The 11,872-nt window shown below is 46.4% G+C and overlaps 1 protein-coding gene across 2 annotated transcripts in view; it reads right to left on the reverse strand.

Moving 5' to 3' along the window:
* The window catches only part of LOC138551536 (zinc finger protein 658B-like), a 145,557-nt gene extending 140,258 nt beyond the window's left edge, over window positions 1-5,299 (reverse strand). The window contains exon 1 of one of the 2 annotated variants that reach the window (XM_069642492.1): window positions 5,186-5,299. In XM_069642492.1, the coding sequence (XP_069498593.1) occupies window positions 5,186-5,192 (7 nt within the window). In that variant the 5' untranslated portion in view covers window positions 5,193-5,299. The remainder of the gene's footprint in view (window positions 1-5,185) is intronic. The other variant, XM_069642493.1, reaches the window with a different exon arrangement.
* Between the last annotated feature and the right edge of the window lie 6,573 nt (window positions 5,300-11,872).

The following is an 11,872-nucleotide window of genomic DNA, read 5'->3' on the forward strand; positions in this document are numbered from 1 at the left end:
AAGAGATGGGTTCTGGACAGTTCTCAGACTGTATACTCACTCATAGTTTTGGAAGGAATGCAACCTCGTCACGGATCTGGTCAGGTTTGGACTGCGGTTCTCTCACCACGGGACAGTCTCTGGCACTGGTTCTGCTCACAGCGGGGCCTTTGGTCTGCTCTCGGCACTGCACAGCTGTCTGGTCTGGGTCTGGATGCAGCTCTGCTTTCTGGGTCTGGATACAGCTCTGCTTTCTGGGTCTGGATATGGTTCTAGCCAGAATCAAACAGCTCGCCCGGCTGTTGAATAGTTTGGTTAGGTTGCTGGATTCTGAGGCCTGCTGAGAAGAGTTCAGCTTTTGGGTTAGGCCCCTGCTTAAGGTTCTAGAGCTGGGTTCTAGAGTCTGGTCTCTGGATCTATCTGGGTTTGAAGTCGTCTGGCAAAGTGCTGCGCAAGAAATCGATTGAAGAGTGGAAAATGAAGTCCCTATCTGGGTCTCAGCAGTCTCTTTTTATGTCTTTTGAAAGTGGGTGGGAAGGCTGACTTTCTATGCCCAACCCTCTGAGGATGCTGATAGGTTAGAGGATTTTCTGTCCTCTGACTGAAGAACGGAGTTGTGAGTCATCCTGTGCCATCAGGTATCATTTTTATGGCTTAAGGAAAGAACACTCCCTCTTAGCATTTACTTAGAAAACATTTCTTCATAACAAAACATGCTTCCCAGATACACAAGTTGTTGAGATTACATGTACACATCACAGATGAATTAAGACAGGTATCTGTTCAATCCTGATCCTTCTAAGAGCTTGGGTTCAGAAATGCCAACATTTTGCGCTTTTAGTGGGTTTCGCCATATTGGTTTTTCATCAAATCTGACACAGAGGTACACACCCTCTCTGGGCATATTATAGTAAGTTTTGAGGTCTCTAGCATAAACACAGATGTTAAAATATTAATAATTACAGGGCTTGGCCTCAGAACATCCCACAACGTCCAGCTTAGTCTCAAATCGTGGGTGCATTTTTCATATTAAGAATCCCCAAATTGTACATTTCTGTCAACTTGATACAATATTTTATAAGCAATTTAATAAAACATACATTTGCCTCCACTGCAGTACACCCATTGGTTTGTCCCCGCCCCTAGAAACTTGGCTTGGCTCAGAGATCAGATGGCTTGCCTTCCCTCAGAGCAGTGTAGACAGTTCACACCCAAAATCAGCATACCCTATTCAGCTGAAGGAATCCTTTGTCTGGTTTTTCCTGCTAGCAGGGCATCAGTCCAGGGTGCCACTCTCCATTTGTTTAACAGAACCTTGTGATTTCCTGCCTTCTTGCTGAGATGACCAGGTGTGAAGACTTCTCATGGACAAGCAAGCCTTTGAATTCCCAGCTAACTCAGGTTCACTGTTTAGCTCCTGAAATACAAGTCTCCTGTCAGAATTTAGATCGCTAGCGCCGGTCAGTGGCGGGCACCGGTATTGCACCCATTTTTGACAGCTGCCTTAAATTAATACATTTCAAAAAGGGGATTTTACCTGATAGCATATGATCCTTGCTAACATTGTATTGATGTGGATTCTGCAGTAGAGTAATGTAGAACCAGAAGTTGGATTTATTTGGTGGTTTCATGCCCATGATTTTAGCAATTTTGACAATCAAGAAAATGAATTGTTGAACAGCTCTGTCTGTATTCCTTTGTCTGCTTTTGTTCCAAAGGATGGGGCTGGCAATTGTCTCCTGTATTAACACTGACAGAGGCAAAAGAAGATGGCAGCCTGTCTGTCAGGTTCTCACTGCACACTTTCTGGTGATTTCTGGCCAGCAGCATGCTTTCCGGCGGCCATTATGATGTTTCCCATGTCAGTAATGCACAATGATGTTGTATGGCTTGGATGCGTGGGTTGAAATATCCCACAGCTACCGCCATACTCGTAATGAAGCCCTATATCTTGAAGAGAATGAATTTGCACCAGAACCACAGGGGAACCATCAATAAATCCATAGAAACCAGAGTGTCCTTTCCCCTCCCCATGCACCAAAACCACAGGGGAATGTATTCTTTGCATGCTCCACACTGATCATGTGATCGGAGGGACACCGCTGAAGAAGGAGAATCTGTATAGCAATAAAATCTCCCCCTTCAAAGTGGAAACTTATGTCACATAATAGATTCCTCGCTTGTAGCCTGAGAGAGTCTGTATCAGAATAAAACCTCCCCCTTCATGGTGTAGACTGCGTAACAAAATAGTGTCTGTGGGCCTCATTAAGAGTACGGTGGTAGGGGGTTAATGGCACCGGTAAGGATGCCGGTGCCCATAACCCCCTACTGCTGCATTCCGAGGTCCCTTAGCGGGTCAACACTAAGGCCGGCTGGTTTTACCAGCCGCCCTTAGCGGGAGCCGTTAAGGTACCATGGAGCTAATTGCGGGCCCGTTATTAGCTCCTTCCCCATTCCCATTGAGCCCTATGGGGGCTCCAATGGCAATGGGGAATGGGTTTCAGAATGGGGACTTACCGGGTCCTCCAAGATTGGAATGACCCAGTAAATCCCCATACCGAGAACCCGGACACGAGTTTGGAGGCAGCCATGCCCTTGTTAAGGGCATGGCTGCCTCCAACTTCATAATGAGTCCCTATGTATCAGAATGAAACCCCTCCCTTGAAGGGGAGAGAGTCTAACAGAAGACCTTCCCTTGTGAGGCTCTTCATAAGAAATTATTATCCCCCTTGGAGGGAGAGACTCTGCATCAGAATAAAGCCCTCCCCTTCAAGGCTGAGACAGTTCCAACACATCATTCAGCATTTCAGAATGCATTTTGATCTCCCTGGACAAATTGCCTTGTGGGTGTACAAGTGGCTTCAACACGAAATGCATAACTCCCATTAAGGCTTATGCCTGTCTCTTGCTGCCTCATGCCTGTGCAGGGACTCTATAGCTACAAACCTAGCCTGTCCCTACTCCTGACTCAGAGCAGTAATGTGCCAACCGCTTTTCCCCAAACAAGAAAGGGTGCCCGTTTTTTTACGTCCCTCGTGGGAGTCGTTTCTTCTTCCTGCACTATAAGGGCTTTTTTTGTCTGCCACTGGTTTCCCACTCTGCAGGGACCAAGCCTAAGAAAGTCTAGTCTACGTCTTGGCGCTTGACTGATTCTGTGCACACACTGGTCTCCCGCTGTGCGTGGGCCCAGCCTGTAAAAGTCTAATCCACGTCTTGGTGCTTGATGGATTATGTGTGTGCACTGGTCTCCTGCTCTGCATGGATTGGGTCTGTAAAATGTCTAGTCCATGTCTTGGTGCCTAGATTGTTTCTGTGCATGCACTAGTCTCCTACTGTGTACCAAATGAGCTTGTGAAAGTCTAGTCCATGGGCCTAATTACGAGGTAGGAGGTAGCCATGGTGCTATTAGCACCATGGCTACCCCCTTACCTCATTCCGGGTCCGGATTCCCAAAATAGGGATGTACCAGGTCATTCCAACCTTGGAGGACCCGGTAAGTCCACATTCCGCGAACCATTTCCCATTCCCATTCGAGCCCCCATAGGGCTCAACGGGAATGGGGATGGAGCTAATAACGGTACCGCAATTTGCGGTACCTTTATTAGCACTGAAGTCCCTTAATGGGTCCCGTCCTTAACACCTGGGGCCTCATTACGAGGTGGGTGGTAAGGGATTACCAGCATCGGTAAGGGCACCGGTGCCGGTATACCCTTACCGCCCTACTACGAGTTCCCTTTGCGGGTCCTTCCTTAATGCCTGTTTTTTTCAGGCGTTAAGGACGGGACCCGCAAAGGGACTCTAGAGCTAATAACGGTACCGCAATTAGCAGTACCGTTATTAGCGCCTTCCCCATTACCATTGAGCCCTATGGAGGCTCAAATGGGAATGGGGAATGGCCCTGGTGAATGGGGAATTACTGGTCCTGCCAACCTTGGAATGGACCGGTAATTGCTCCATTCACCAGGGCGGAGTCGGACGGGGTTTGGAGGCAGCCATGGCGCTAGTAGCGCCATGGCTACCTCCAACCTCGTAATGAGGCCCTGGTCAGACCAGGCGTTGCGGAAGGGACCCGCTAAGGGACCTCGGAATAGGGTGGTAAGGGATTACCAGCACTGGTGCCCTTACCGGTGCCGGTAATCCCTTACCACCTACCTCCTAATGAGGCCCCATGTCTTGGAGCTTACATCGATTCTCTGCATGCTCTGATCTCATGCTAGGTATGGACCAAGCCTTTAAAAACTCTAGTCCACGTCTTGGTACTTAGATTGATTATGTGCATGCACTGTTCTCCCTCTCTGCATGGACTGAGCCTGTAAAAGCCTGGTCGCTGTCTTGGTGCTTAGATCGTTTCTGTGCATGCATTGGTCTCCCGCGTGTTGCTGTGAATGCGCAGGTCTCCCACTCCGCATGGAAGGAGCATGTAAAAGCCCGGTCCCTGTCTTGGGTCTTGGTGCTTAGATCGATTCTTCTATGCATGCACGCTGGAGTCCAGCACAAGCAGGAGGACGATAAGGACATTTCAGGGGAGAATGTCTGAATTAGAAAAATACATTTCTGAACATTCTTCCATTGATGTCCTGTTCTTATGGGTGGCAGATATGCCAAAATATCCTGTCCTTTTGCAATTAGCATTTAAATATCTGTGCGGAAAGTCAACTGTTCATCAAGACGAGTGAAACTGTTAGCAGGATGCACACATGCCTGAGAGTTGCACATGTTGAAATGTTGCAACGAATAAAGCAACTCATATCTAGTATCACTGAAAAGCCACCTGTGCTAAACCTTCAAATGTGATTTACACAGGAATATAAAACTGTAACAAAACAGCCCTTGCACGTTGTTCCTTTACATCTATATGGCGGGCCTTGTTACGAGTTTGGTGGTGTGTACAGAACGGTGATACTGCAGTGGTAACACATTAGCGCACCACCGAACTACGGGTTTGGAGGCAAGGCAGAGAAAAAAAGGGCAAATCAGTGAAATTACCTGCAGATGGACTCCAACAAATGGGGACTAACACCGCCCACCACCACTTGTAATCCAGCAATAATTCCGCTGGACAGGGTGGTGGTGGCAGTCATTCTTGTATTGAGGCCCAAAGAGTTACATTTCTGATCTCTTGCTCCTGAAACTCAGCTCTGGCTTAGCCCTACCCATGGGTTCCCTGCCTCCCTTCCCTCCCTCTACATCTCTCCTCCTCACTCACCACACATCAGAGCTGCGGGAAATGCCCGTCCTGGAGGGGGTGCGTCTCCCAGGTGCCTGATCAGGAGCTGGAACTGGTGCAGGAGAAGAATGGAGAGTAAAACCAGACGGGAACTGTAAGAAAGTATCTGCGCATGCTCAGAATTGAGACACTACTCACCAGGACACGCGCAGAACACCGGGGCAGGATGTCATACCCAGGAGAGATACTACTCACCAGGACACGCGCAGAACACCGGGGCAGGATGTCATACCCAGGAGAGATACTACTCACAAGGACACGCGCAGAACACCGGGGTAGAATGTCAGCCAGGACAGACACTTTTCACCAGGACATGCGCAGAACACCGGGGCAGGATGTCATACCCAGTAGAGATACTACTCACCAGGACATGCGCAGAACACCGGGGCAGGATGTCATACCCAGGAGAGATACTACTCACCAGGACATGCGCAGAACACCGGGGCAGGATGTCATACCCAGTAGAGATACTACTCACAAGGACATGCGCAGAACACCGGGGCAGGATGTTACTGCCAGGATTGCACTGCATTTCCTGCAACAACAAAAAACGACTTTCCCAAACGCTGATTCTGCGGAATTGACAAGGCCTGACATTTTGTGGGTACTTTTGAAAGGGCAATCATTTAAATGGATATATTACTTTCATTCACCAAATAAAAAAATCAAGTGAACATCACTTCAATATCCAAATTATGTATGAATTAATGCAACAAAACAGGAGACATATGAAATATCTTAACATATATAGAACTCTGTATCGGCAAGCATTTATAAAGCAAATAGGTCTTGTTTGTTAAGTTATGTGTGTTGTATATGGATGAGGGTTTGATTTTTAGATTTGATATGGGATTTATAATGCGCATATCCCCAAGGAACCAAGCAGCTACTACGCGCAGATTGTATTAATAGAACATGAACCACAATGACAGCCACTCAATTGCAATTTACTCGAATAAATATGTTTTTAGCTGTTTCCTGAACGTAGTCAGAGATTCATATTTTTCGTAGATATGACGGAAGACGGTTCCAGGCCCGAAGGCCAGCTACTGAGAACCTTCTGCCCCTCTCCCCACCCCCCCAACAAACATATTTAAACAATCTTAAAACAATGATCTTGTGGGGTTATAGCATATATCTCAACCATTTGTGTTGCAAAGGCAGGTGAAATCCTCCGATTTTGTTTCTGGCGGGTGAGACGCCCTTTGGAATGAATGGGCGTACAGGAGGCTTGGCGGGTGAGTCAGCCCTTTACAAGGCGGGTGACACCAGCCAAAAGCGTGTGAGTTGAGAGCTATGGGTTATAGTCTTGATCTTTGAAATTGGTGCTAGGCCACAAATACATCTGAAAACAAGACACAGCAGCTTAAATCGGATCTGCTGGTGGACTGGTAACCAATGAAGTTTCCTGCGAAACTCAGAGACTGACCTTTTCCATGGTAATGAAAAAAATCTAACAAACTGCTGAATATTGGGCTACCACAACTGGTATTTGGGGCAACCTACCAGGAACCCATAACAGTAGTCCAGCCTAGCATTAACAAGAGTGCCTACCACTGTCAATTGATCCCCTTCCAAAATAAGCGGGAGGAGGCATGTCAGCATTTTCAAGTGGAAGAACACTGATTTAATCATCTGAATAATGTGCAGGCTATACCCCAGGACTTGGAGGTAATTCCAGACAGTGACGGGCATGGAACTATAGGGAAAAAGGTTTCCAATTAATGTGTTAAACCAAATACAATAATTTCTGTCTTAGTGGGTTTCAATTTGAGCTTATTATCAAACATCTACATTCCAATTTTCTCTGCACATTTCAGGATACGCTCAGTTGCCTCCACCGATCGCCTTAAGCTAACATAAATCTGCGTATCGTCAGCATAAGAATAATACTAAAGATCGAACTGAGCATCATTTTTTAACAGAGGGCAGATATAAGGATTAAACAGCACAGGTGACAGGGATGAGCCCTGTGGCACTCCACAAGATTCGCTAAATCCCTGAGGGCCCTAAAAAATTCTTTAGGTCTGTTTGCTGCCAGGTTTATTTGCATCTGCAAATTTTGAGCTTTTGCCTGCATAACATACTTGCCAACCCTACCGATTTAGGCGGTAGGATACCGCTTTTTAAGCAGTCCTACCGCCTACTGACTTTCGTGGCTGCACTATGGATTTTCAGGCCTGCGCCTGAGGCCCCAGAGCACTGGGGGCATGACGGGCCATCTCAGATTTTGATTGATGACAGAGGCGTGCGCCTGGCCAGGTGCACGCCTCTGTCATCAATCAAAATCTGAGATGGCCCGTCACGTGACTCTGGCTCTGCCCTGCGCACCAAGTCTTGGTAATGTCTTCCTGCAGCGTGCCGTGATTCTTCGGGCAGTGCCGGTGCCTCAGCTAAGTTGAGTCACTAGTGTCAGTCTGGACGACCGAACTCACTCTCTGTCAGTTAAGTTCTTGTTCTTGTTGTTGTGTGTCAGCGCCGTGAATGGAGTTTGCTACCTGCGAATTTGTGATGTCTTCCGAGCATTATAATATGTAGTTAAAATGTATTTTCCGTTTCCTACATTTGGGATCAAGACAATTTTATCGAACGATAGTTTACATTTGTTTTTAGTAAAAAAGAAAGATGGTTTGATGTTTTTATGTAGTGCATTTAACAGGAGAGCAATAATTTAGGTAATCACGACTAAGCAGGAGACATTTTGACGTAGAGGACTTGGGCTTCATTACTGGCTCCTATTATCTACGGGACAGTGTATTTTCTGAAATGCAATTCGTCCACACCGTGTTTGAGTAGGTTAAGAGTTATTGGGGTGTCGACGATAGGGAACACATGGAGCCAAATTCCTGAGAAAGTTGTTTGTGTCACTTCAAATTACAAGAAGCGCCTGTCTCCTCCTTCTCCCGGGCGTCCGCTGTGGTAGGTGGGCTACTGGCCCAGCTAACACAATTTGCTTTTTGTGCTATGTTTGTTTATTTTCTTGCTGGACACTGATTAAAAATGCCAAGCCCCTTTGAGCTATAAAAGCTGCTGACCAGACTGGACGCCAAGCCCCATAACGTGGCATTGGACGCCAGTCACGGGTCTGAAAGGTGTAAGGGGATCCTCCCTTCAGGTCTGCAGAGGTAGTTCCTGCTTTAGTAACCTCTGACCCCTGCAGCCCTCACTGGACATGCCTTGTCTTTGAACTGTTCGCCCATCTGACAGATCCATGGCGAGAGCCTGATGGTTTGGCGGAGGGCACCGCCTCGCAGCAAGGCATTTCTGTAGCTGGAAAAGTTGATATGCTCTGCACAGCGGTTCTGCATTTAAAGGGGAATCGCAGGATCCCTTGGCTCTCTTTTGGCAAATGTCCATCCTCCGCAAGGAAACAGGTCTGCAAACTTTTGCTTTGTGTTTTTCTGCGGCCTTACGGGTCAGTGAGCATTCAGTGTGTGCCCTCTGCATGTATGATGGGTTCTGCTCTTCTATCCAGTGACTCCAAACGATGCTTTGCTGTATTTCATATTGATCCAGATTTGCTGAAAGCAGGAGGGACAGGGGTTTGGTGAGTGATGGGCTTCTTTGTTGAGAATATGTTTGAACACAGGTGCTGTATAGGGTGCTGTATAGCGGACGTCTCACTTCGCCCAACTCATGGTAGATTGGTGTTGCTCTGTGGGCTTGCCGAGCCAGTGATATATTAGGGTTTTTTCCCTGTTCCCACTGTGCGGTGCTCCCTACAGCGTCTCACATGCAGGCATACCTACCGGCTTCCCCCATGCTCACACTCCAGAGTCCGATGCCCTCCCACCCCCAGCCCCCAGGGTCGGCGCAGGTATGACGCTCTTTTGCATCAGTCTTCACCCTGGCACCCGCCAGACCCAAAATAATATAAATGAGTTGTAAGTGTGTAGAGGTCTGTCAGAGTTTTATGATGTTTGAGCAAAGCAACAGGCCCAATATTACACTCAGACAACTGCAAGCAGCATAAGGCACCAAGTTGGCCCTAAAAACTTGACTTCTGGCCTTAAAGTAAGGTGGGGAGCAAAATGGCATTTTTCTTGGGGGAGCATACATCTTTGTGCCAGTCCGACAAAGCAACATTCTCAAAAGTACGGCAAAGCAACATTCTCAAAAGTACAAAAAAACTGGTTGCATAAAAAGCTGCTCACACCTTGTATTTCAGATCTTTAAATATAAAAGGCTCAGCTTGTGTCCCTATTTCTTTTAAGGGTGCAAGGCAAACTAGAACTCTAAAGGCAGGGCCCTACCAGGGATTGTGTCGAACAGTTCTGGTTTGGCCCAATCTATTCAATGTGTGTGACCGTGCAGTGAGGGCTGTACTGCCCCTTTGGTGGAGGGACCACGCCTGATTTGAACATGACCTTTCACTTTCTGTAATGGCATGGCAGTCTGAAAAAGGAGGGTCTGGAGGGTTGCCCAAAGCAACACCAGAGATTATGCCTCATTGAAAACTGTTCAGTCATCACCCTTCAGTTTTGCACTGGTCCGAGAGGAAACCGGCCCGATTTCAGGCAATAGCATAGCATTTTTGGGTATGGATGAACAGTGAACACCTGCCTATGCAGACCGATCCTGTGTTCTTCTCTGAATACATATTTGAGCCGAGAGATATGACGAATTCAAATCTGGACACATCTTTAATCAGGCGTGAGTAAACGTGTGGCCATTATGGAAGAATGTTGCGCTCTGAGCTGAATAAATCTTTAATTGGGTCTGAACGAAATGACACCCTCGCCCCCAACCCCACCCCTTTCGATCCTTTTCGGTAAGATAGTTCAGCGGGTTGAGCGCTCGCTGCTGCGATCTGAGCCTGATCTGCAGGTCGCAGGTTTGAATCCCGGCAAGGCCAACTCAGCCTTTCATCCTTCCGAGGTCGATAAATGAGTACCAATTTTGGTTGGGTGATATTGTATGCTCTGTAAAGCGCTTTGGATTAAGGAGCTATATAAATAACACACCATTATCATTATCATTACTCTAAACCTTGCTTGCCTCTCGAGAAAGGCTAATATTGCATCTTTCTGGAAATTGAGAAAATGTACTGGGGGACAACACCACCCTCCCTTCCTGGGTGGGGGAAGGTGGATTTTCAGTGGTGTTGGTGCGATATAGGGGTCTGAGCTAGGTGTCAGATAATGTTCATAGCCTGAATATAGGTTGCTGGCTGCTTTGCTTAAAAACAGTGTATTTTGACAACTAAAGAATTACCAATTCATCAAATTGTGCATTCCTTCTGAGCCTGCTTATTTCATGTCAGAAGAGTCACCAAGACAGTAAAATGTTTGCAAAGCATAAGGCATGGGACTCACACGTCTCATTGCTCGTGGTTCAGTCAGCAAGGGCTTGGTCATTGCTATGTACTCACCTCATTGCCTTTTCACACCGGTTCCTCCACAGCAGGCCCTTGCTGACATAGAAGGATTTATAGCTGTTAAAAAACTTAGAGCGACTACAAGTAATACAGAACAATGCTCTCCGGGCAGCCCAAGGCATTGCTAAAAGAGAACACATCTCTGAAGCCAGAAAACTAGACCACTGGCTCCCAATAAAGGAAAGGATCGTATTCAAAGCCCTGACACTGACCCACAAGTGCATTCACCTCACTGCTCCAGCATACCTCTCTCAAAGGATCCACCCCGTCTCCACTACCAGGCCAACCAGATCACCGTACACCAACATGCTCTCGGTGCCACTAGTAAAAAGAGTAAAAGCGGGCGGATCCAGCTTCCCCTATCTAGCGCCCACTCACTGGAATGCCCTACCTCCCACTATCCGAGGGGAGGCCTCCCTCACCACCTTCCGCAAAACTCTGAAAACTACCCTCTTCACATAAGACCCGACACACCAGCACGAATACTTATCATATATGCTGTAATATACGACCAAATGCAATATCTGTAACAACAGTATGATATCTTGTAGTATTCATAATGTGTTATCAATCACTTTCATGCCTGTACCATGTACTAAGTTATTGCAAGTAACAGCGCCTCAATGCCCCTTGGCTTTTTGCGCGCTATATAAATATAAATAAATAAATAAAATTAAGTGGCTATTTCGTGTTTCAGCTCCCTGCTGGGTGGGCTAATAGCTCCATGAGGCCCAATAAGTATTATATGTTGTTTTATCCTATTTTGGCCCTAATTCTCTGATGTTTATTTATTTTACTATAAAGTTAGGTTTTCTAACACCACTTCTACTCCTCTTTTGTTAAAAATGTCGACTTTGTTAGGCCTCTGCAAAAGATAATCTCATTGAACCCATGGTACAGTTTGTTGTTTATAAAGTTACTGAATTTAGCTACTGACTGAGAATATTATCAATTTATTTATTTTGCTTGTTTTGACTTAACAGAGATGTTGTTCGTTTAAAGAAAAACTATTAAAATGTTTTATTCCCAAAGAAGTAGTACACGTCCTAATCTAATAAAGTGTTAACCAGGTTTCATTAACTTCTAAAAATCCCAAATTAATGGAGAAGGTATGTATGTATGTATGTATTTAATTTTTGTAGAGCGCCGGTAGCCCGCGGGCATCAGGGCGCTTAAACATACGCAACAGATACTATGTGACATACGACATTTAAAGGGTCTGCTAACCACCGGAAAGCCTCTAAGAGGCATCGTCACCCGATTTCTCATCTGAAAAGGTGAGTCTTCAG

Source organism: Ambystoma mexicanum, chromosome 1q, assembly GCF_040938575.1.
Source record: "Ambystoma mexicanum isolate Mex_15411 chromosome 1q, UKY_AmexF1_1, whole genome shotgun sequence".
Lineage (NCBI taxonomy): Eukaryota > Metazoa > Chordata > Amphibia > Caudata > Ambystomatidae > Ambystoma > Ambystoma mexicanum.